Genomic DNA, 26,874 nt, shown 5'->3' with positions numbered 1-26,874 from the left:
TGAACGGTTGACTGGGACATGACCCGAGGAGCTATAAACAAAATACAAATCTGTTTACTTAACAAATTTACATGGAAACTGAGCACATGTCTAGTGCTTAAATTGTGGGTCAGAATGGCAGTAGATACCAATTACACAAATGGAAAAAAAAAAAAAAAAAATGGAATGACTTTAGGGCTATTGTGTGCCAATACAATGAAATGGACAATTTAACTATTATTAAAAATACAGTTGAGCCTTGGGTTTAATTGAACCAAGATTGTCAGAATAATTGCCTTTAAGAAGTTCCTTGTCGGCAGGTATTAATCAAACAAGCCAATTATTGCGTTAATTTCACCACAGGAAAAATGCCTTGCCCTCTTTACAACCGGGTAGCAAATCAATGGAAAATTCTGCATCAAGGGATTAAAAAGCTGGGTAGAAGTAAATTCCTTTCACATGGAGCGCCGACAATTTTATTTCTGTATGCTGCAAAACTAGCAAAAAGAAACTAATTTATCACATACACAATAGCTTTCCTTAGACCTAAACCGAAGAACAACCGCTGTGCATGCCGTTATATGTATTTCTATGTCTTGCCCTGGACTACAAATAGCACAATTCACTGCAGAAATAACGTATTTTTACGGAAACAAGCAAAATTATTTTGTATGAAAAGGAAGAAATAAATCACAGGTAAAATACCAGCGTTTGTTAATTTGATCACGTTATATATTAAATCACACTTTCAGGCTGTTATTGATTGGTACGCAATACGTGTGCAAACAAGGGCAACCAAGGGTAAGGATTTGTTTGGTGTTGAGTAATTAACACATTTGATTCCATTTAATTAATATCTAAACAACTTAAAGCACCTTAAAAGGGAATTGCTCAGATCCATACACCCCTAGCTTGCACTATAAAACTAGTAGGCAATCAAATAAAATAATATATATATATATTTCTATTTTATTTATGCTAGTAAAAACTGTACAGGGCAAATAATGGTGCCTATACCATTTGACTTGGAACACTGTATCGACATATACCTGTAGGGTCATTCACCTTGACTGCAGCCGCATGAGCCAACTGCAAAATAAAAATGTTAAGTAGTTGTGCAGCAGGCATTTTTTAAACCTCGTTTTAAAACTAGAATTTATAATTTAAAACAGATATTTATTGACAGAAAGGAAACTCAAAACAAGACAAATACAGTGTTTTTTAAAGAAAGTACACAGACCGCACAACTGAACATCAAATAAATAAATAAATAAAACACAAAATTGATATTGCCCATCACATGTGTACAAAAGTGAATTAACACACACCCTTGGCAAAGAATATAAACCACTACTTAAATAAATAAATAAATAAATAAATAAATAAATAAATAAATATCACCCTGACCAGCATTCACATTAATGTTGAATTACATATGCAATCTTTTGGGTTTGGGTGAGCAGTAGGGGTGTGCCGGTATATAAATTTCCACAGTATGATTACCGACTCAATTAAATACCGTGGTAACCTTAATATCGCGATATGCGTCATGCAAGTTATAACATGAAAATATAATTTTAGAAAAAACACAGAATGCTTTAAAAACTTATACCAAAAGCTGCAAAAAATGCATCGCAATTTGAATTTTAAAACTTAAATCTGAATTTTAAAACTTTAAAAAAAACACCCTAATGTTATACTGCCACTAAGTATTATTCTAACTATTAAGATTGATCCTTTCCTGTCAAGATTGATCATTTGCGCAAAACAACGTGGTTCTGCAACGTAAAAATTTAAAAACAAAATGTGATGTTTTTGTTAACAGATTTAAGAAATGATTGGTCATATTGCTTACAACAAACATTTACAAATACAGGTTATTATTTAAAGAGCAGAGTTATTTATTTTTGGCACGGAACCCAAATACGTATAGCAAAACCATTAAATAAATCAAACTTATTTTAACACTACGACGTATGTTGTTAGATTTATGTCTACAGGTCACGTGGTATTGCACAAGTAAGCTTGCAGTGTTATTGCACATTACGTAATGTTTCTTCAGCTCTTTGCAGTGGTTTTTATATTTTTACTTGCGTCAGGCGAGTTCTATTATATTTATGTTTTAGCTGCGGTAATCTACCTGTGTAAAACGTTTATACTGATGAAGTTAGGAGAGAAAGCCAAGTATTAGCTGATACATGTTTTGTACAGGATGTTGAATAAAAATCAGTTGTTCAAATTAGGACTTGACCACGCTAAACTGCAAATCCTGTATGCCGACTCACCCCTAGTGAGCAATACCAAAGATCTGGTCTTCCAACGCAATGTATGGATGTACTGGCGTCTCCACTATATTATTGTACAGGACTTACCTTTAATAACTGAAGCTGGTCAAACGTAAGCTCCTTCACAGGGATTTCAAATAATTCTAAGGAATCATTATCACTTTTCTAAAAACAAGGATATGAACTGGATTATATTACATGGGTAGTAGTATTATCTATGCAAACATGACTGGAAAGCATGCAGATTACAAGTTAAAAATTACATGAGATAATTTCAATAATTTTGTAAATTATTATCTACCTCTTGCTATTTCAGCAAGCACCGTCATTCAATGTAAAAGTTGAAGTTCCATCAACTGGATTGGATGAAACTGGCTGGGACTAACGAAACTTGTCCCTTGAGCAGTGAATTATGCTTGGCCAAGTAGCCCTGAAATGTAATAGCAACCTCAAATACTACTAAATTGATTGGTTTAACTTGTTCATTCACAACTTTACAAACCAAAATCACTTCTGTGGCAAAATCTATCAATTTTTAATCTGGCTCAGTCTTGTAGTATGGAAACATAAGTTACCTTTTTCATGGATATACAACAGGTAAGGTCATGGTACACAATTGGAACTCTGTCTTTGGAAAGGTGCACATCAAACTCCACAAAAGCAGCACCCTGGAAGAAAAAGGTAAGTTTAACAAAACAAACACACAAAAGGTGTGATTTCGTGCCAGGGGTATAGAGACCTCGTCATTCAGTTTTTATTCAAGGTTTCGAATTATTGACATTTGACTCCAATGATAGTGCTTTATAGTTTAGTTGTTTTATAAGTAAGCTTATAGAAAAATACTGAAGCTACTACACATTTTAAAAAAGCAGCCCTTTGCAATAAATACATAAGCCCTCTGCAAAGCAGAAGTATATTTTTCATCCTTTACACTTTTGCTATCTTCCGTGTTTGGTCATCAGATAGCGGATTGCTTTAATTAGACTTTTCTGGCCCTTAGCAATATGATGCAATTTATTCTACATTTGCCTCAAGTAGCATCTATCATGAGTACCTACCAAGGGCAAGTCACATTTATGCCCCAACATGTATTCAAATTAGCATAGCTGGGAACTGGTGCCAGTGGTCTCCTGTATTATTGCTGCGGGCTACCGACTGCACCAGGCTTAAACCCAATTCATTGAGCAAGATTTGCTTTTGAATAACAAAAACATGAAAAAGACAAATATGGGGCTTAATCTGTTGAACTCTTATGGACTATCGGTATACTGGATCCCCAACAACAACTAGTATTTATTATTACAATATAATGTGGTAGGATATGTGGGAGAGTAGGGTACTATTGCAGATTTACTACCAGTATTTAGAAAATGTACTGTACTAAACATTTTGACTGGATCATTTTTATATCATTAACCTAAAGTGCTGGTATTTTAGCTCCATTTATAGACTATAAAAGAGTCAAAATTACTGAAGCTACAGTTCTGTAGGTATATTATGTACATGTATAATAGGTTTATGCTGTCAAAAAGCAAATACAAGGACAGTACACAGTGCTTTTTTATGTAATCCCCCCCCCTTTTTTGTATTTGTGTAATGCTAGGTCTGGGTTTTTGTTTTGTTGCCCATTTTTGTTTTATGAAACATTTGTGTCCAAACGAGGCAGGCTGCAACACAACCTAAAAAAACGTTGTGGAAACCCAATTTAAGAATTTTAATATTAAATTAGGTTATCTGCTTTTGGAAGGAGAGTCTCTCCCTAAAACACCACTACATGGAAACCCAAAATTACCCAAAAGGTATTACCAAAAATAGTGTGAGAGAGAAAGGTGAGATTTTTATTCCCATCCCACCCCCCCCGCCCCCCGCCAAAATTACTAGTCCAGGTACAGTAGAAATGTTAATTTTTTTTTTTAATAATGTTGGGTTGTGTATATTCAACATGCCAGCCACCTTAGGTTACAGGTCAAAGCGAAGGGTGCTGTTAGGCTGTACTCACAACACTGAAATATGAAGTTGCCAACTTAAATGGTTTATAAAATATAGAAGTAAATGTAGTGGATTGCAAGCTAATACAGTTTTTTTTTTTTTTTTTTATGGGGATGCATGCAACAATACTGTATCACAGTAGCAAAACCTGAATTTTATACCAATGTCCAATTATTACAGGAGAACCCTAAAATATTCCAAAAAAAATAATTATATTCCCCCACACAAATCTACAGTAGATACTTACATGACTTGCGGCACTTTTGAAGGAAGCAATTGTATTCTCCCTGACTTTAGCATATCTAAAGAAAACCAAACAAAACTATATTATGCACATGCATACCTTCTTTTATATTACACTTTGAACTTTTCCTAGGCATTGTCTACAATTTTTTTTTTTCTTATCCTGAATTAGCTTTCGACTTCTCATTTCAGTGTAAATAAATTAGCTATCATCACCAGACCCACACTTAATAAAGCAAGATGCCAAATCCCATGTAAAGTGTCTGCTTAACAGAATGAGGCACTTAATTCATGTAGACGGACAAAATGAGAAGGCTCATCAATAGTGTTATAGCTTGAGACTTGTTAAAATGAAGAAAATGCTCACTTGCAAAATAAGGGGTGCAGAGAATACAGTATTAATGGCTGCAATTTACCCAATAGCCATCCATGAACAAATGCTATTCAAACAATTCCATTGAGAAATCCAAGTCACTTACTAAGGTTAGTGTCTAACAACTATTTTTAATTAGAGGATGTATTTTATAGACACATCTAAATAAAAGCTAAATCTACCTGTCCATATGTGAGGAGCTTCCTGCTCCCCTATGACCCACATCCAAAGCAGTTCGTTTTTTCCAGTACTTGGTAAATGAAGTACTCATATCACATATCTGACCTTCAATTGGTCTTATTACAATGTAGTCAACTAGAAGAAAACAAAAAGCAGATTTTACAATTGAGTATACCCATCACATGAATATAGCCTCTCAAGCTGCCAAATGGGTTTTAAACCAGCCGTTTATGACTTGTTTAAAGCACAATGAAACGGCATTTATCTACAATGTAACTGTACGCTACTTGCAAAGTATACAGAAGCCTTACATACCTTAACCATATTAACAATGTTAATGCTGTGCTCAATTTTATAAAAATGAATTTTATTGACATCCCTGTATGGTAACAGGCGTTTGTGAAAAACGGCATAACGAGCCAAAAACAGAATATTAAACTTAAATATTGTACTATATTATAATAAATGTTTGAACTTACTCCCTCGCCATTTTTTTTTTTTTTCTTTTTAACGCAAGTGGGGTTTTTTCCCCAGGCAAAAATAAATGCATAACTAATGCATTAATTAAAAAACAAAGGTACCGTAGCCAGTTTGAAATAAATAAATTTCCTCACAAGTCACAGTACTTCACACTCCCTCCAGTGTGTCCGAAACTGGCAGTTGAAACACAAGCGAGTCAGCTCAACAAAGCCTGATAGGCTACAGTAGAATGGCAGTGATTATACAAAGAAACTGGGTGGTAGGAATTTCTGTCAGTCTACCCATGATAACTTACTTTTTATTTTTTTAAACAGAGGTTGGATCGTCAACTAAACTCAAAAGCAAATTGGTTATTCTATCACGTAACAAAACTCAAAACCTGATTGGTTTATTATTATTTATTTCTTAGCAGACTGATTGGTTAATCTATCTTGCTTGCCTTGCCCTAAGGTCGACCCCGATATTAGATGCAACACTTTCACCAACTACAGGCAACATCATAGACGATGAGTGAAATATGGATTACGTATTATTGCGTATCATCTCTGATAAAAGCAAACCCGCGTATTACCAACTCAAAATGCGTAGCGGATACGCAAAATGCGTAGAGGTAGCAGGTCTGTATTTAAGCTTAAGAATATTCATGTTTTCTTTAAATAGAATTAAAGTTTTACCATTTTTGCAAATTCTGTTTTGCTGCAAGAGAAATAATTTTGGAATCATTCATACCAGTGGTTTGTGATTTTTGTAAAAATGCTTGTATTCACATGATGCAGTGGGTTGGGAAAAATGCCAATAGTAAGAATTATACCTCTCACTTTTCCAATCGTCTGTCTGGAGTTCCTAGCCATGATGGGAAGTATGACAAATCCAGTGTTTTTACCAGTGTCCACAAAAGTAGAAGATAACAGGCAAGCAGTTCCCACATGGCCTGGCACTGTGTCTCCCTGAACTACTGTCTCACTCAAATCTTCCTGAGAATCAAAAAGTTAAAAAATTACAAAATCAAGCTAGAGTCAATATAAACCATTTGCTCTTGAAGCACACAATTTACAGTTTTAATCAAATTGTTTGAAACTTTAAAAAATGCCATGATTAACAAAAATGTCTGCACAAATATGGTAGCGGCTGGCCTCTGAATATCAGCAATTCCAGTGTATTTATTTGCTAATAAACAGATTTCTGAAAATATCTGAGAACACAAAAAAAATGAAAAGACAGAATACACATGTACCTCAAAAAACTCAAATGTCAATTCCAAGTTATCTGGATCCATGGTATGAATGCTGTACTCAGTCCAAAGGTTGGGGTCTAAAGCATAACCAAAATCCGGCTGGGAGTGGCGGGACTTATAATCACCATTGCCGATTAAAGAGATTCCCAGAGTGGTTGCCATTTTGTGCCAGGAGGAAGGAGACAGTTTCTCTTCATCATCATCATCATCATCATCTTCACAACCCTCCAATGTCAGCTTCACCCTAACGTAGTTTTGTGACATTGGCAAGTGTGATTATTACTAAAATCAGAGCAGTAAAACAGCCGTGGGTGGGGAGGATATGGAATGGTTCAACTTACCTAAACCTGGATTTCTTAAACTTCTTTTTTGAAATTGATACTGGAGGCTTTTCAGAGTAATGAAGTCGCAGGCGAATTTCAGTCTGAAATGTTAACCATCCTGAATCTACACATTCATGGTCATCTACATATAAAAAAAAAAAAAAAAAAAAAAAAAAAAGACTAATAACTGCAAAAGAACAGTCCATACAAGTATTAGCCATTATTAAAGATACATTATATGTAGGGCACATTCTTCTGGGGTTTTTGTGTGTAGCATTGTTGTACATTTCGCCACAATTCTGTTTTAAATCCTATGTATCTTGACTAATACAGCTTGAAATCCCGCTATCAAGCCTCCATCCTGATTGTAATCTCGTTTTAAATCTTGCAAGCGGAGTCTCCAATAGAAATGCAGGAATGTGCTGTCACTCAGTAGTTAGGGCAGGTTTAAAAGTATTGAGAACAAATCAATGAAAGATTCAAGTCAGGAAGGTGGGACATTGCCCAGCAGCACTGGGAAATATATTTACTATTATTGTTGTAGTCGGTTTTATTTTTTAATGGGAATAGGGTAAAGTCAACATGAATGGATTAACCATTTCCACAGTTTTTCCGGTATTTACTGGCTATCCACCGATTTCATTTTTTTTTTTTTTGTATCGGGGTGTTTTAATCGGTTAAAACCGAAAATCAGAAGCCCCAATTATATTTAGCTCTAGTTCTGTATCAATCAAATATTAAAATGACCAGCCTATACAACATTCTGAATCCTGATATGACAATGAATTGTGAGCAAGACAACAATTACTTACTATAAAAACCAAACTCGCCATCATCAACAAGCAGCTCTGGTTCTAGAATGTACGAATACAGGCATTAGAGGAGTCACTTTTTAAAAAAAAAAAAAACAGTGTACCAGTATGTCATTGTAAAAATTCCCCAAGAACATTTCATGGGTGACAAAGTCAACTAGTTTAAAATGACGTTTCACAGAAACTTTGCAAATTAAGTTTCAGATAAGGAGTAGATTACATTTCTTCTTATAAGGCATAACATGCAGATAAGGTTGTTTCACTTTTTTTAATTAAAGAAATACCTTTCAACCCAACACACGATAAGCTCAAAAGTACCGTTTATAAGATTAGATATTAGTTACGGATTTCATAACCGAAGCCATCATTTCTGAAACCCAAGGGGGAGGGGGGGGAAGCAAAAATAAAAAGGTTGACGAGTTAACAGATTCCCTGGAACCATCAGTGCCCCTCAAGACTGATACCTTGACGCACACTACACTTACTTTTCTTACTCTTAATGATGGCTTCAGTTACGAATATTTAAATACAGTACTGGTGGAATGCTCCAAAATTACACAAAAGCAGATCAGAAAAGGGGACATTGTGCACACCCTTTATCTTAAATTGAACATCTGTCTGTTGGTCATAGACCCATTCTTGTATATGTAGGCAACATTCTGTATATAGAAAAAAGAAAAAAAAAAGTCCTATGGTTGAAGGTTTTATTTAAAATTTAAGGGCGATAAAGTTGATTGGAACATGCTTGAACTGGTTGCTTTATTCAAACCACTCACAACATCTGGATGTTTTTCTTTAACAGTTTACTTTACAAAAGGTATGCTCAATGGGGAACCGGTTTTAAATATAGGGATAAAATCAGGAGTCGCTTATTATACACCTTTAACAAAACCGGTCATCTTTATACCTGAAGGATTCAATGCTCGTGGATGTTGATGGGTCTCCCACTTATTGACTATGACTGGACATGGATCACCTGCATTCTGCAATTCCAACATTAAATATTAATAAAAGCATTTTGGCATACCTTTGTCATTTTTAGCATAATATAGTATCCAAACAAAATAATTTCAACTGCTGTATTCACAAATACCTCAGTTGTGGGGAGCAGAGAAAGGTTGAGACCTGAAAATTGCATTAAAATCAAGCAAATCAGATTTTTGTATTAAATTAATTTAATTCTTGCTTTAGTCAACATTTCAATATGAAAATTGACCCATTTAAATGCCAGTGGAAAGGTAGGTGAAACTGACCAGTACATGCGCCATGCCAACTAGCTACACCATCATCCAAGTGAACAATTACATTATTATAATTTCAGTAAAAAGGTCAATTAGTTATTGTGCCATTAAAAAGAAACTGCTTCTCATCATGCTTTTCCATTTTTATAGGCATTTCCTATTTAGTTCTCCTTCCAGAGTTATTCCTGAGCTTGAAGTGGATATTTGTAATCTGTAACAACTGCAGGTAGTAGCAGGGGCATCTATGTTTGGATCACAAAGCAACACAGGAGGGGAGGGAAAAGGAGAGCAGGTTTCAGAGGAGGATGGGAATCTGGTTTCCTATGATTGCAACCAAGAGCTGTAAAACTTATCAAGGCCTCCTTCTGAAAAGTTGATTGCATATGAAGCTTAATTACTGCAGACTTCAGTAAATAAATAAAAACGTCGCAGCGCTTCAGTATCAAAAGTCATAAGTACAATTCAAAATCAGCCAACCTGTGCGGTGCACATCATTTCTATATTGAACACAAGTGTCAATATAGGACCCTTTTACACTTTAATTTGAATCCCCCACTGGACAGGAAAATATATCTGTGTATTGGCAGAAGAGGGTTATTTATATAACATTTATAAAAAAAAAGTCAATACATTTTCAGATGCAGATTAGTGGCCAACATACAACTCCAAAAGGCATAGAATCCAAGAAAAAAAACATTTGCCTCAGGTATATTGCATTAGATTGGCTCTTGTATACCCGAAAAATATGCTTTTCAACAGTCTTGATTTCTTGTATGCTTCTAAACCAGATACAGACTTGTTGCTGAAACTATTAGATGGATACAAATATATATTTTAAATATGAAACAGCATTTTAACTGCAAATGCAGTGATTAGCATAAGAAATACATTGACATTCTCTGGTTACATTTAATGCACATATTCCAGTAAACAGGGATTGTGGGACTGGGTAAAAGTAGTAACCTAGTTTGGGATTTTATTCAGGAACCACCTAGACTCTTCAAGGGTCACATACAAAAGTAACATCTTTATTAGATGAATCTGAATTGTACAGGTTTAAAAATAAATAAAATAATCAAACTATATACTCAATTATTATTTTCCACATGTTGCTCAAAACAAATGCACTGACATAACAGATTTCAAATTTCACACATCAGATCAATAACAAGCCTTTATTATAAAACTAGCATTCCAATAGTTTTACTTGAAGATCATTGTGCTTCATGTCAAAAAGTTTACGTTTAGGTTTTTTTCTATTTGCAATGAGCATGCAACATTGTCAGATAGTGTCAGTGTAATGTTGGCATCTTAAATTAAACAGGAATAAGAACACAATCATTTTATTAATGGGGCATCTCACCTTCGATGTCAGAAAAAAGCCTTTAAAATAACGATAGTTTGAAGGTGCCCCTCTTGGAACAGCGACTGCTTTTTTCCACAGTGTGCTGTTGAAGTTGAAAGATTAGATTTAGATTTTTATTTTTCAACAATACATAGAGTTTTTACTACTGTAACATGCACTATTTTGCAGTGCTTAGTTAATTTTACAGTTGATAATAGACCCCAATTCAGTAATTTAAGTATATAACTCATGGAATAATTGTGGAGAAACCCAGTTTGATTTGATTAACACATCAGGGATAAAATCCTTTTTTTTTTCATTAATATTTGGTGGTTAACACTAGGGCACATCTGACTGTTTAGAAACAGGTGCAGTTACTTTAATTTGGTTCCATTTCAAAATACAAATAACATGACAAATAAACAGTTTGCAATTTCATTTGTCATATTTAAAACTCAATTTTTCTGTGCTGGGTCGTAATTTTAAAGGGGCACGAACCTGTGAGTGGTGCGATCGTTCACACAAACATTAAAGCTTCTATTCTGGGTTGATTTAAATAGGTCACTATTCAAATAAACATCTAAAACTATTTCTGATAACGGAACAAAAATGTTATGTTTTGCTTACCAATCATTTGTATCTTGCTCTAGGAGCACAGCTTTATTTGGAAGCCAGCTTCCGAGATCCCCACAGCTGCCACAAACTGCTAAAAATTCACCTGGGGAAAAATATTAAGAAAAGTTAACCCTATTGAGGACAGTCCTTGTATAACGTAGGCTAGGCCTAGACTAATCCAGTCCTTCCACATACCAGCATTCTGTCTAATTCAGTATGGTCTTCGGCTCCCTACCAAATCCCTATTAAAATGAATGGTGCAATACCCTCTATATTCTGAAACCTGTCTGTTCTGGAATACAGCATGATTGAGTCTGTCTAAAATCAATACAAATCTGACTGTGCAATCCGGCACCGAGTCATGCGAGTTCTCTTTTGTAAATGTCCTGCCGCCACCTCTCTGAATCGTGCAGTTGTTCAACAGCAAATAAATAGTTTTCTTGGCTTAACCATACACACAAAAAAAAAAAAAAAATAGTGAATATAGATTCATTCATGTTATGAAAGTGCAAGCAGCATAATGTCCTTAATAGTAGACTTACATTTTAGGAAACTATATTGAGGAAATGTAACAAAGTACATACAGTAGTTTTCTGATCTACAACTTTCACCGTTTCTTTAAAATAAAGTAAATTCACACTACACATTTCACTTTAACAATGCATGGCGCACCGCAAGTTATTTTCTATTACAGCCTTTGAAGCTTTTCTCTTTAGATTATGTAGCCCGCCTTACCTGGAGAGGTTGTTCCCCTCACTTGAAAAGTGACCCGAGTACAAGCCATGGTCGAAGATGTCAAGCAAATATGGACTGAGATCACCTGTAAAACAAACAAATTAAGAATACCTTTAATTATTCCGGTTTAATATTTTACAGCAATATATAGCCTCTACAACAAATTAATCCAATTGTGCAACAAAAAATAGCATAGTAAAACATAATGCACCCCCAGAATTGTTTTAGGGTATAAAACAGCTAAATGCTACACTCTGGCGAGTTTTGAGTATGAATTTTTCAGTAAAAAAAAAAAAAAAAAAAAAAATAGCTATGATTGTTTCAGTTTAAATTTAATTGTTTACTTTAGTAAAGATGAAACCTTTTTAATTTATACCAACTGAATTATTTCAAGTACAGAAAATAGCCATTTTTGTAGTATGTTTGTATTTTATTTACTGTCAAAACATAACAAATTGAAATGTATAAGCTTCTAAAACAGAGAAACAAAGCACTTTCAAAAAAAGAAAAAAAACTTGTAAATAGTCACCGAGTCAGCACCAAATGTAATTGCTATCCACAAAGTGAGTTTTGGAACAGAAAGGAATCCAAGAGGTCAAACTGCACTTTCAGATCTTGAATGTTTAGCTTCATAGGTGGCTGACTTGGCTTTCCTGAGCAAGGCGTCACTAAAAGTTTGTGTGTGACACTTGCTGCTTCGCTGACATCATGATTTTGTGTGTTACCAGTGAACTTAGCATGTCTGTGCTCAGGCTGGCTCTGTGTTGGGTTTTGTTTTTGGTCCCCAAGCTGAATACTCTTTCACAGTCAGCATTACTGTGGATGATGACCAAAATGCCTAGCGCGGTAACATTACAGTAGTGCCCGATTCTTTTGTTCTGGACAGAAATAAAGTTTCCTTCTACAGGATTCCTGCTGATCCAGACAGGAGGGTAAAGGATTTCAGCGATTAAAAGAGAATTAAAAAAAAAAAAAAAAAGACTGAACCCATTCGTTTGCAGTGAGCGCTCCATAAAAAGATAGTATCAGTAAGCATATATTGGTAGTTCTGATATTACATTATTATTAGTAGTAGTTGTATTAAGTCCCACTTTAACACGCTTACTTGTATGGCCGTTTTTTCATAAATATTTAGCTATACAGTTAAACAGGATTACACTTATGTGGGTCGGCGATTCCCAGTCCTTACATAAAGAAATATTTTACCGTTACCAAAATCCATAATGCTACATTAATGGTCTTACTGAACTTCAATATAAAATCACAAAACAACCATTTATGACTTGTTTAAAGCACAATGAAACGGCATTTATCTACAATGTAACTGTACGCTACTTGCAAAGTTAAACAGAAGCCTTACATACCTTAACCACTTTAACAATGTTAATGCTGTGCTCATTTTTATAAAATTGAATTTTACCGACATCCCTGTATGGTAACAGGCGTTTGGGGAGTAAGTACAAACATTTTTTTCACACACTTGAGCTGTATTTTCTTTTCATGCGATGCAGTTATCCAAACCGAGCACGTTTTTTTTTTTTTTTTTTTTTTTAAACGTGTGTTTTTTCCCCCCCAGACAAAAATGAATGCATAACTAAAGCATTAATTAAAAAACAAAGGTACCGTAGCCAGTTTGAAATAAATAATTCTCACAAGTCACAGTACTTCACACTTCCTCCAGTGTGTCCGAACCTGGCAGTTCAAAAAGCTTAAATCTCTATGTACTATGAAATTAGCTGCCGGGTGTGTTTTGGTCTATCACAATGGCAAGGCAAAAATAAAGGCTGTTACTTAGGGTTAACTTAATGTTAATAAACCTAAATAACTGTCAAAATAAATTAACACAGCACCCCTACACACATTACAAAAATACAGCAGCAATATATAAGACAAGCACAGTATTTCACAGACTGGTGAAGCAACTCACCAGAATGGGAAACACCAAACTGTTCAGTGACTTAATTGTGTCCGATTCAAGTTTTATATATTTAAAGAGCTTGAACAATTTCCAACTTTGTGTAGCAAGAGAAACAGAGGTGCATTTTGCAGTTTGTTTACATGCCATTTTGTAGCAGTGAGGTGCACTTGTGGAAATTAAAATATAAAACAATTCAATGATATGATGGCGGTTCTGGAAAGATTTAATAAACCAATCAGTGTCCCTCAAGACACTCTCGCGATGACAAGTCGCTTTTTTACAAAACAGTAATCCGTTGTGAACAAATCGCTATCGGTGGCAAGAAGGTGTTCTTTTAAGTGAAGTTCCTGTTCCTTTAGCCGGAGCATTTTATAATGGGAAAAATCTGTTTCACCACAAGGATGTTCCTTAGGCGAAGTGTTCTCTTAGGAAATGTCCACTGTCATTATAAAAAGTAAATCTTGCATAACCTCTGTCGCCAAAATGGGATTGGAAAATTTACATCAAATTAACCTAATCAAATTATTAGGTTAATTTCAAGCTATTTAAAACACACAGAAAAAGACACGCTGCTTTGTCAACTATACCAAGCATAACGAACCGGGAATAAGTAACCAACTTTCAGGTGATTTTGCTAATGACATCTCCCAAAATCACACAATTATTGCAGCAGGAGTCTCAGCAGAGAAGGGGTTAATTTATTTTTCTGGTACGAAGAAGAATCCGTAGTAAAAATGAATACTGGAACACGTTTAGAACCTTTTCCCGGTGTTGTGAAATATCCTGCATCCTGTGGAATCTTTGCATCCCACCCTTCAGAACACCTCCTTGGTTTCTTTCACTTCACTTGCTGCTATGAGACAGACGACAGGGAGACTGGAATAAGAACATGTAATCGCTGTGTGCCATTTTTATTCTACGGTAACATAAAAATTAAAAAAAAAAACCAGATAACATTTTAAACGAGTGCTGGTTTTTGTTTAACCAGTAGGCAAAAATATAAAAAAAATACGTATTACACAAGACTCCTTTTACTGACCTAAATACAGATCGTTACTAACTTTTCAAAGCACAATGGTTTGAATCAAAATAGCTTTAGTGCATTATTTTGACGTAAAGTAATCTGTTGTAGTTGAATCCCGTTTTATTATTATTATTATTATTATTATTATGGTATACAGCTATAGCCTAATATTTAGTACCCTCTGTCTTTCAAGGATTTACATTAAATGAGACACCAATTCAACTTATTTTGTATTTGGTAGCACTGGAAGGTGTGTGCTGTGCTGTTTTACCCTTTCTTAGACTTCCCCATTCTTTTATTCTGAGGGAATGCCACATATTACATATATTATGGGGTTAGCATTAAATGAGAAAGTACTTCAGCTTATTTTGTATTTGTTGGTTTTAGGGTTAATTTGGTGTGTCAATGCAATTACTTTTTGGGAAACTATTTTGGTATCAAACTGCTATAATACTTTGTGTACCCTAGCTTGCAAAATACAATGGTTTATAACTCCTATATACAAACAAACTTAAAGAATGATGTTGCATCCCATGAAAGTCTTGATGCTATGGAGTAAATTCAGCGATGTCTAAATTGAGTTATTCACATTAACATGTAGGAGTTGTTTATGAACCATTATGAGGTAGCATGCTGTGCAATGTAAAGGGAATATTTTGCATGTTCATAACTAGAGATTACTAACAGGCAGTTGTATTGTTTTAACATGTTACCCCACCATACTAGGCAAGAGATACCAACTATTATGAGATGTTATGTGGTTTCTCCCAAATGTAACCAGTTGTGGGACCCCAACAATGATTCAGTTGGAACAGCATATTCCCCCAACCCAGTTAGCATTACAATAGTTAATACTGGTTTCCAATGTTGTGTTTGTAAATTAGCACGCTAGGCTACACAAAGTATTACAGCAATTTGATACCAAAGTAAAGGCAGTTGGGGTTCCCCAAAAAAGCAATTGCATTGACATAACAAATTAACCCTAAAAACCACCAAATACAAAAAATATATATAATGCATTCAAATAGACTGCAGTCGCTGTGTTAAAAAAAGCAACATTAGCACTGTAAACACACAACTTACAGAATTGCAGATACAAATTTTTATAATCAATTCAGAAATCAGAAACTTAAAACCATGTATTATTTAATTCTACAAGTGATTAAGTACATAAGAAAGTTTACAAAACGAGGAGGAGGCCATTCGGCCCACCTTGCTCGTTTGGTTGTCAGTGGCTTATTGATCCCAGAATCTCATTAAGCAGCTTCTTAAAGCAGACACCCTGGGATCCTTCAACAATATTACTGGGGAGTTGGTTCCATACCCTCACAATCCTCTGTGTAAAAAAATGTCTCCTATTTTCTGTTCTGAATGCCCCTTTATCTAATCTCCATTTGTGACCCCTGGTCCTGGTTTCTTTTTTCAGGTCGAAAAAAGTCCTTTGGGTTGACAATGTCAATACCTTTCAGAATTTTGAATGCTTGAATCAGATAGCCGCATAGTAATTTTTAATTTTTTTTTAAAGCCTGAATAGACTCAATTCTTTAAGCCTGTCTGCATATGACATGCCTTTTAAACCCAGAATAATCCTGGTCGCTCTTCTTTGCACTCTTTCTAGATCATTTTGAATTACCTTTGCTGCTGCAACACAGGGTTCCCAGTCTTTTCAAGAAATAATTTTCCAGGACATTTCCAATGACATTTTATGATAAATAGGGAGACATTACTCACCGAGTGGCGAAACACGCAATTACTATCAATGATTGGCTGCCACACAGGCTCAGCAGGTACCTCATTGTCATGCCACACCTCTCCTCTGCACTCTCCACTGGCCTCCGGTGGCAGGGTGCATCAGATTCAAGACCCTGGTGCTTGCTTACAGGGCAACAGCTCCAGGCTATGGACTGTCCCTACACAATCCCTGCTAATCAATCTCTAAACCTATCAATGAACCCATTTTAAAACAGCAATATTGACCCTCTCCCTTTTCTTTACTACTTTAATATCTAAAGATTTACTAATAGGCTTGTGTTCATGTTTCTAAACTTCAATATTGATCATCTTGTTTCTTTATTAGGCTACTTTAATCTCTTCCACCCAGACTTTTCATTAGGTTAGTATTCTTCACTTCATGTCTTGAAGAGCTGCAGTGTGTGCAGGCTCTCTATACAGCCCACCATTAACACACCTGATCAATTAAATCAGCAAGACAACCTTTGTCAGAGACAAAATCTTGCACACACTGCACCTCTCCAGAACAAGGAGTGGAGAATAGTAGAAACATGAAAAGCACATCCAATGTCATAACTTGAACTGAAATGAAACAACCAACATAAGTACTTTAGGACAGATATGGAATACTTTATTCACTTTCAGTCACTCAATACAACATATTTATACAGCTATTTCTCGGTCAAAAACAAAACACCTTTTAGTCTCTTTACTTCAATTGTTTCACTTTCTCTTTTAACTGTGCAAGACTCTGGTCCAGAGCTGCCACCTGACACTCTTCCGGTAGGCGTTTGACTTCGAGAGTAGTGCGAAATCTTGCTTCTTCTCTGCCTTTTCTGCCATTTCATCCGCCCCTCTCTGCATTATTTCAATGCTGTTGATAATCTTCTGCCTCTTCGCTGTCAGACATTAGCTCCTTTCTTTTCCTGTCATTCTCTGTTGCAACTTTTTTCTTCTTCTCATTCTCTAGGTACTGTACATATCTCATCCTTGCCGCCTTGGCATGTTGGACAAGGGCCTTTGGAATGGCATCTTCCATGGGACGTCCAGCCAGAGAATCCTGGACCAAGCGGAGTGAAATAAGAGTCCTCTCCTTTAGGTTCTCAACCAGCATGTCTTTATTAACAGAGTATTCTCTTTCAACTGCTGCTTGCCCATGTGAGAGAGTGAAAAGGCACTTCAGCAAATCCCAGAGATTCTCATACTCTGCTCTGCCACTTACAAATCTCCCAAGGAATTAATCAACCCTGCAGGAATCACTTTTGTGGACAAAATCCAGAAATTCAGCCTTGTTGTGCTGGATCAGAGGAAGTGTTTGTACTCGGAGGAGCTGGTCACACTGTGGAGCGGTGCACCATTTTGCATTGAGAAGGAGTTGCAAGAGTTTTTCAAATTTGAATATTGAACTTTTCTCCTCAGTTACCATGGCCACTGGGTCAAAGGAGCTCAGGAGTCTTACCGCAGGATACATCAGAGGGCTTCTCTCCAGCAGCTTTTTGCTGGTTGTCGTGAGGAAGGTGATGCATTCCTTCTTGAACTCTTGTCCCCTCAGTGCATTTGCTTGAAGTTTCTGTGATGCTTTATCCAGAGCTTGTTTGGTGGCAAAGTCGACTTCAAGCTGTTTGATTGGTACATAGTGTTTTGTCCAGTGGGTCAAGTTTGAGCATCTGGAGGACTGTCTGTGTTCTCCAGGACGTCTTTCTTGATGAAGCAAGACTGCAGGCTCATCAGAGCAGACTGCAGATCTTCTGCCAAAAAGGGCACCATTGGTTCATCTGTCTGAAAGGTTTCCAGAAATGGTTTCAGCTGTCTTGCAACAAATGCAAAAAAATGCAGTTTTGCCTCGAAGAGTGGGTCAGCAGCTGCCTCTTTCATCAAAGTGTAGGACACTGAGGTTGGAACTTTGCTTTTAGGAAGTTTCTTGTGGCTGTCAATATACTTGAGTACAGCTGGCCATATCTCAATTGCACGCTCTGCAACTTGCAGATCTTCCACCCATCTGTGGGCACAAAACTTCTGAGGAAATGTTGTTGTTTTCATCAAGTCAGCAAAGTCGTCTCTTCTGGCCGGTGTGTCGTGAAAGAGCTGCCACAGGGCTCTCAGTGTTTCTCCCAGTTTTCAATCAGTCTCTCTCACCCTGTTGAAAACTGCCATGAACAACATAAAGACCACCTCTTCCCAGGTTGAGAAGATGTGGTAGACTTGTCTTCTTTCCTCTTCAAATATTCGCAGAAACTTCCAGTTGACCTTTGGGCCATCCATGGAGATTTGAAGGAGCTTCTTTGGATCAAGAGGAGAGAAACTTATTTTGATTTTCTCAAGGAGCCGCTCTGCTTGAGTGTGTCCCAAAAACTCAAGATAATGCACCACAACCTTACACTCATCCTCACTCCAGTATCAAACGACCACATCCATCTGTTCTGTCTGTGTTACTTTTATTATTATTATTATTTATTTCTAAGCAGATGCCCTTATCCAGGGCGACTTACAGTCGTAAACAAAAAGTTTTAGGCATTTAATGAATGCCTGAAACTTTGTTTAGGCATTCATCAAAAGACAACGTAGCACTTTGACATTCTTATGTCCTTGATTAGCTTCTCTTTGAAATATGGTGAGAAACCAAAACATACAAGGTAGGCTGCTTTCGTTGCACCACACGAACATTTCCTTGCAATTTCACTGTCTGGAAACATTTTTCCAAAAATGTCAGCCACATCTGTGCATGAATTGAAGGAGTAGTGTGACATCACAATTTTGATAATCCAGCGGATCTCTGCTTCAAGTACAGCTTCGTTCGAAAAAAAAGTTGAAACTGAGGAAGACTGTTGTGGTCCCGAGCTTGTTCCCTCACCGGCACCTGCATTTGATGTTTGTAGTCCTGCTCTGCTTCCTCCCTGATTGACACTTTCCTCCTCTGCATTGGCCGTTTGTGGTCCTGTGCTTCCTCCCTGACTGCCACTTGCCTCAACTGCCGTCTCAGATGGCCTTCTCATAAAATGTGTCATGCAAGGCTCATTTTGTAACTGTCCTGCCACTTTCAGATGTCCTTGGCCTCATGCACGGCTCGAGTGCCGAGGTGCCATATTACCGACATCAAAGAATTTCCTACAAAACTTGAAATATGCCCTGAGCACATCTCCTGATACTTCCCCTATCCAGTCCCTGAAGAGGCTCTTTCCACTCCACTTCAAACTTTCACTGCCTTCCTGACATCCTGACCTCCTCACTCACTCCTTTAATAATAAAACACAAAGCATTAAATCACTTTTGCAACTGAGATTGAAAAGCGTCTAATGAATGTAACGATTAGCAAAGAGCCACCATAGATATAGAGCTCTAAATTAATTCCAACTTGGGAGTGAGAGCTCTGTATCATATCAAACCAATGAAAATTGTAACCCATACACAAAGTTGCCTACTGAGGGATTTTTATTACTCAAGCTATCATATCAAATGAGGGTTTAGGTTCTAGCTTCATTGAACTACACAGTCAATGTCAGGATGAGTCAGCTGCACGTGCACACACCCTTCAGTCACATACTGAGAAAAGAGACCAGCCTACCTATGGAGATCCACACACACAACCAAAAGTGCACGCACACAAAGACAGTAAGCACTCATAGGTGCAATCACAAAGATTTTGGATTTTTTGATAAGAGACTACACATGGAGATACATGTTATGCATGCGTGCATGTGCGCAAACACACACAGTATACACAAAGCACAGTGCACAAACACTCAAAAGGTGCATTCATACAGAGTTTGGAGTTTTTGATAAGAGACTACATGGAGATACACGTTGGGTGCGCGCACACACACACACAGACAGTACAAGCACTCATCATTCACACAGAGGTTTGAGTTTTTGAAAAGAGACTACACATAGGAGATACACGTTAGGCACGAATGCACACAGAAATACAGTAACACAAGCACAGTGTACAGACACTCACAGGTGCATTCACACAGAGTTTTGAGTTTTCGATAAGAGACTTCACATGTTGATACACATGTGTGTGCGCGTACACACACGCGTGACTGCAAGTCCGCTCTCATTCTCAATGCATTACCCGAAGTGAGCATGAATCCATCAATGAGGAAGCACTGCACAACAGCTACTTTCATGCTGCATATTGTTTCCCAACAACAAGATTCGCTAGCTACCAGTAGCCTATCTTTCTGAGCAAAGATTACCACAGCATCAGGATCACACTCACGCACCATCTCTCACGCCAACATGTTGACTAGCTCGGTAGCTTGCTATCATTACTAAATTTGATTCCAGCTAGATTATAACATACAACAAAGTAATTGCAATTAAACATAACAACCAGTCTCAATGCATAATGTTAGCGACACAAATTGTCTTACTTCTCACCACATCGCAGTTTCTGTCCTCAACGAGTTGAACCGAGAGCGCGGTCAAGCGGCGCAGTTATTGATGCTTTCAACCTGCACTGAATGGACCTTCCCTGGACTCTGATGTTGCCGCCATGTGTTAATACAAGCTACAGTATGCCCAAATATGTTTTGAATTGATGCAACTGCTTATTCGTTCAAGTTACTATGGCATCTGTAATCTTACATGATTTTTCCAGGACACAGTTTTCCTGGACATTTTATTTTTTTTCTCATTTTCCATGCATTTTCCAGGCCTGGAAGACTAGTTTGTAATTTTCCAGGTTTTCCAGGACGCGTGGGAACTCTGGCAACAGTGTTTGCCGCCACTCCTATTTTTGTGTCATCTGCAAATTTAACAAGTTTGCTTACTATACCAGAATCTAAGTCATGAATGTAAATTAGGAATAGCAGAGGACCGTATAGTGATCCCTGTGGTACTCCACTGGTTACCTCGCTCCATTTGGAGGTTTCTCCTCTAATCAGTACTTTCTGTTTTCTACATGTTAACCACTCCCCAATCCATGTGCATGAATTTCCTTGAATCCTTACCGAGTTCAGTTTGAGAATTAATCTTTTATGTGGGACTTTGTCAAAAGCTTCCTGGAAATCTAAATAAACCATGTGATATGCTTTGCAGTTATCCACTGTCGATGTCTCAGAAAAGTTAAGCAGGTTAAACACGATCTCCCTTTCCTAAAACCATGCTGACTGTCTCCCAGGATACTGTTACTATATAGGTACTTTTCCATTTTGGATCTTATTATAGCGTGGAACATTCACTATAAAAAAGACACAAATACAAGATCACAAAATCATTAATTAAAAAAAAAAAACAAGGCAGCTTGTCATGTCATGGCAAGAAATTGACAGTTGTACGCCCATTAAAAGAGATGAAACTTTGCCTCTAGCTGAAAGAAGGAAACATAGCCAACAATAGCTTGTTCATAGCACTGCCTGCCATTTTACTGACTCCTTGTCTCGTTCGTTACCATCTTTTTTTCAAAATCTCCAGTCCTAGTGTTATTCTGCCATCCTTAACAATTGAATGTCTCTTTTTTGGGATCTTTTATAATGTCACAAGCACCTTTGTGACCTTAAATGTATTTAATATATACATGCTTAACTGTGCTTAAATGTGTTTCTCAATTAAGACGAGCTGCCTCTGTACTCCACTGCCACTTGCTTCATTTTCACTCGCTTTCCTGTTCAAAGACCCTGTTTTTATCCAGTGACCCATTGCTGATACCTCCCACAGCGGGATGAACCACATGGGGTTGCTTCGAATGTGCAGCGAGTTTTGGCATGTGATGCGATTTAGTCACCAGGCTAAACACGTCACACGCGGCAACTAGTGTAATACAGCGTCAGGCGCTACGTTCTGCCGAAGATTATTTGCCTTGTGAAATTGGACTTGCCAATGCGAGGAAGCATTTTTTTTAGTTTGTTGGGAACCGCACTGCCCTAGAGAGAAAAAAAAAAAAAAAAAAAGGTGGAGGGAGCCAAAGAATGGGCTAATCAGCACTGCACACACCCTCCTGTGCTACCAAATACAAGAGAAGTTAAAATTAGTGTCATTTGATGTTAACCCTTGAAAGACAGGTGATGCCAAATATTATAGCCATTGTGCACTTCATTCTGCCACCCAGGGCAACCCTGCTTTATCAAAAGCTGCGTGAAATCCAATAAGAAAAACATGCCCTACAGAGGTACTCCATTAAGGCTGGCTTTTCTATATAAAAATGCCTTCCCCTGGAATAAATGCCAAGTGTATCATATTGTAGGACCTATATCTCAGGAAAAACAGTTGAGATTCGCAAACTCCACAAAATGGACATCGCATTTGCGGATCATTAATGCATGTACATAAACAGGACAGTCAAAATATTATTGCAGTCCATAACCCAGGTCGTCTAAATGTTTACACATTGTAATTGAGAATTGCATGAGATTAGTTTGTCATTTTTATTTTCTCTGTGTTTTTATATATTTATTTTTTTATAATCTAACAGAAGGCCTTGATTCACTAGTTCATTTTTCAATCTTAACACTGCCCGGACTGGACTAAAACAGGGCGAAATGTCTAAAACTATACCACACAATTAATCCATCACTATAAATATTACAAATTAGAGTAATGTGCATCTTTTAATCAATCAAAATGCTCACAGACAAAGACAATCCAGCCCCATGAGGGCACAATCATTGAGCAACGACTTACAAACTACACCACACAATTAAAGTATGAAAATTCATAATTATTATTATTGCATTGATTTAGTGCCCCGTCAGTGCAATTTCGTCTTGATGCAGCTTTCACTCTGCCGTTGTATATCTATATACTTCATGTAGCCTGCTCTTTCATGCCATGCTACTAAAAAAAAACGTCACCAACTCGGTCAACTTTCATTCAAATTTGGTTGCTTTTAAGGTGGTTCACATGTAAAAGCACCCTTAAATTGTATATAAAAAAACAGGTGGAAAATCCGACAGAAATGGCTGTCCGAATGACAGTTTTTCAAAATAAAACTTTGAAGAATCACTCACTGAAGAAAACGTAAGCACGAAGTTTCAGAAAACGTTTCTCAACACCAGACACTAATTATTGAGGCTAAAGCGACATGTTTCGTAACAGACTCGTGTAGTTAAAGGTTTGGGACAATGCGATTTACGTAGTTGTATTAACTATTGAAATGACGTCACCAACTGGTTCATTGCAGCTGTCATTTCTATATGAATAACGCATTGCCCCAAGAATTTCATAGTTTCCAAGGCGTTCTTTAACAGACAGGCCAGCCATAAGTAACTATTACGTTGCGGGTGAGGGCAGGTGTGTAAAACGTATTGGTTCAAAACATTTTTTTCCCCCAAGACATGTGTACACACACATATATAAAAAATTAAGTTACCTTTGAAATTCGTACTTCATACACTAAAGACACTGACAACTTGGTGACGTCGTTATAAAACGTAAGATATGAATCATTTGCATTGCTCCAAACGTAGGCATTGTTTCAAAGAGACATTTGTCTATGCTGTATAAAAAAGATGAATTGATGTTGGGGCAAAATGCTTTGTATTGATAAAACAGCCTTAATTAAAAACTGCATATTGCCTAAAGGGAAATGTATATTCATTATTGATCATGTAAAAACACGCTTATTCAAATATTTAGCTGTTTATAAACAGATATGATTACATAAACATATGTGGGGAAAAGGAATGTATACTAGAAAAGACAGTTTAGACTTTTACAACCCGACTGCAGTGAATTTGAGGAGTTCCGAGCGCCGCTTGTTCCAGTCTCTGGTCGTATGTAGAATATCGAATTTTCTTGTCTGGCCCTAGGGCTCTTCCGTAGCTGCGAGTGCAAGTAAATTGAAAGAAAGCGAAATCCCCAGGTGCAGGATATTTCACAACACCGGCTAAAGTGTTAATTATAAGATAACCTACAGCAAACTAAAACAAAATCCAGTAGAGACAGAGTCACTGCCACACTGGGCAAGCTGACTGAAAAAAAAAGGTTTTGTGACCAAAGAACTGAATAGGTATAAAATAACGGAAACTAAATATAATTTATTGCTTTTTTCCCGTTTCAAACACACAGTACAGAGCACCACTGGCGACTACTTTAATTTTAAACGTCATTAAAACAAATGTAGCTAATTTAATACACGTTCTTAAAATAAATAATATGCAATTTGTTACCGATCTTGTAACAATTCTAAGTCGCCCTGGATAAGGGTGTCTTGTTAAGAAATACATAATAATAATAAATAAAGAAAATCGATTTCCCACCTTTCCAACGTTTAAAAAATTAATAAAATATAACATGGAAATAACGAAAACTTAGACATAGATATAACTTCCTTGAAAAAAACACTAAATGTTTAGAACAAGACCCATTCGCTACATCTCGGCAGTTTAAACCGCCTAGAACCAGATTTGAGTGTACTGCTGTATACTAGTTTGCCGCATCATTATAGAAACTCAAATTGAACGATGAACTGAAATCGTTATTACAATTCAATACAATTAATGGCTTACCTTTCTAGAAGCATTACAAACATTCGATTAAAACTACACCTTATTTGATTCCTTAGTGCCAGTAGCCACAGATATTATAAACTGTCGGCTTTTTAAACAGGATGTCCGTCACAAGTGCCTGATGGTTTGTACCAGAAGTCCTGCTTGCGTTTTGATTGGATAACCAGAAATTCTCTAAACGCATGGTTTTGTTTTTGTTACAAGGTAACACGTGGTCCCATAGAAAAATGGCCTTGGTCACAATTACTTACGTAAGTAGCTAAACCTGCAGTACCACACTGTGGTGGTACGATTTCTAGACTGAAGATCATTCAGTGTTACAGTTACCAAAATAAAGAATACTAACTAAAAAAAAAATGAAAACTTGTTTAGTATTATTTATTGCTTGGTATTCCTTTTAACTGTCACATTCATCACCCCAAACATGATGGTTTTTTTTTTGTTTATTTTGGTTTTTTTCTGCTGAATTTAATAAACAACAGTGCGTCGGAGATTCATATTCTTTCACAAAAGTATGTTACATGTTAATTGTTTTAGAAGTTAATATCGCACATGCCTTAAAAATAATGTATACTTTAGGTACAATCCTTTTTGATTAGCATTGGTTTATACTTACGGCTTTTGATTGTTGGTGTTTTCAGCCCTTATACTTTAAATACTCTCCACACACTTTGTAGAATATGTTTTCTCTTATAGTTAAGAAATTGTTGCCACTGTTGAAGTATTACTGAGAATACATTTTTGTTCCATATCAATCAGGTTTTCATCCTAAACATAATACACCACTAGTGATCTTTCTCACATATATAACACCGTGTAACAATTATTATTATTTTTTTTGGTTCCTGGGTAGTAAGTGTTATTTCCTAATTGCTTATGCCTCAAAAGTATAGAAAATGGCTATTATTCCCCACAAACTTTGCTTTTGTGACCAGGACAGTGATATTTTGAAATTGACCTATTTTCCAGAACATTCCAGATAGATTCAGTGCTGAGTAAACTTGGAGTAACTTCTAGAACTTTCTAGAACTTTCCAGTAATATAAATAGTAGTATAAATACAGGGGCCTTAGCCCACCAGTTCAGTTTAGATCCAGCTGCCTAAGTGGATACATATCTGCATTTTTCTGAGATGGCATCAAGGTCATAGGAGACTTCAAAATGGTGGCATTCCTAATGGGTCTCCAAGGCGGTTTTACCAAGTTTCCCTGCTATCTTTGCCTTTGGGACAGCAGGGACACCAAGGCGCACTACCACAGGTGGGACTGGCCACAGCGGACCGAGTTCTCTGTGGGGAGGAACAACGTCAAGTGGGAGCCACTGGTGGACCCCCGGAAGGTGCTGATGCCACCACTGCACATCAAATTGGGCCTTATGAAACAATTTGTCAGAGCTCTAGATAAGGAGTCGGCAGCCTTCAAGTACCTTCAAGACTTCTTCCCTAAGCTGTCTGAGGCAAAGGTCAAAGCCGGTGTCTTCGTCGGACCACAGATAAAGAAGATCCTGGAGTGCAATGAATTCCCCCAGAAGCTCACTAAGCGGCTTGGAACAGCTTTGTCGCCGTGGTTCGGGGCTTCCTGGGCAATCACAAGGCCGAAAACTATGTGGAGCTGGTTGAGAATCTGGTGAAGAACTACGGCACAATGGGCTGTAGGATGTCCCTCAAAGTCCATATCCTTGATGCTCATCTTGATAAATTCAAGGAGAACATTGGAGCGTACTCGGAGGAGCAAGGCGAGCGCTTCCACCAGGATATACTGGACTTTGAACGCCGCTACCAAGGACAGTATAACGAGAACATGATGGGAGACTACATTTGGGGGCTGATTCGTGAAAGTGATTTACAGTATAATCGTAAATCTCAAAAAACTACTCACTTCTAAATCTTTTGTAGTCATTTTTGTATTACTTTAGTATAAAT

At 37.0% G+C, this 26,874-nt stretch overlaps 1 protein-coding gene across 2 annotated transcripts in view; it reads right to left on the bottom strand.

Annotated features, from left to right (window-relative positions):
* The window catches only part of LOC117411053 (glycerophosphocholine phosphodiesterase GPCPD1-like), a 31,015-nt gene extending 5,910 nt beyond the window's left edge, over positions 1-25,105 (bottom strand). Inside the window, exons 1-14 of one of the 2 annotated variants that reach the window (XM_034018098.3) lie at positions 24,955-25,105; positions 11,835-11,919; positions 11,112-11,202; positions 10,503-10,587; positions 8,806-8,881; positions 7,899-7,940; positions 7,105-7,228; positions 6,764-7,007; positions 6,341-6,503; positions 5,052-5,184; positions 4,501-4,555; positions 2,840-2,932; positions 2,352-2,429; positions 1,029-1,068 (exon numbers count right to left, since the gene is read on the bottom strand). In XM_034018098.3, coding sequence (XP_033873989.2) covers positions 1,029-1,068; positions 2,352-2,429; positions 2,840-2,932; positions 4,501-4,555; positions 5,052-5,184; positions 6,341-6,503; positions 6,764-7,007; positions 7,105-7,228; positions 7,899-7,940; positions 8,806-8,881; positions 10,503-10,587; positions 11,112-11,202; positions 11,835-11,883 — 1,273 coding nt within the window. In that variant the 5' untranslated portion in view covers positions 11,884-11,919; positions 24,955-25,105. Of the gene's footprint in view, positions 1-1,028; positions 1,069-2,351; positions 2,430-2,839; positions 2,933-4,500; positions 4,556-5,051; positions 5,185-6,340; positions 6,504-6,763; positions 7,008-7,104; positions 7,229-7,898; positions 7,941-8,805; positions 8,882-10,502; positions 10,588-11,111; positions 11,203-11,834; positions 11,920-24,705; positions 24,730-24,954 lie in introns of those variants that run through there. The other variant, XM_034018097.3, reaches the window with a different exon arrangement.
* Between the last annotated feature and the right edge of the window lie 1,769 nt (positions 25,106-26,874).

This window comes from Acipenser ruthenus, chromosome 6, assembly GCF_902713425.1.
Source record: "Acipenser ruthenus chromosome 6, fAciRut3.2 maternal haplotype, whole genome shotgun sequence".
NCBI classification, from domain to species: domain Eukaryota; kingdom Metazoa; phylum Chordata; class Actinopteri; order Acipenseriformes; family Acipenseridae; genus Acipenser; species Acipenser ruthenus.
The sequence above is the reverse complement of the archived record's forward strand: the minus strand, read 5'-3'. Positions and strand labels throughout refer to the sequence as shown.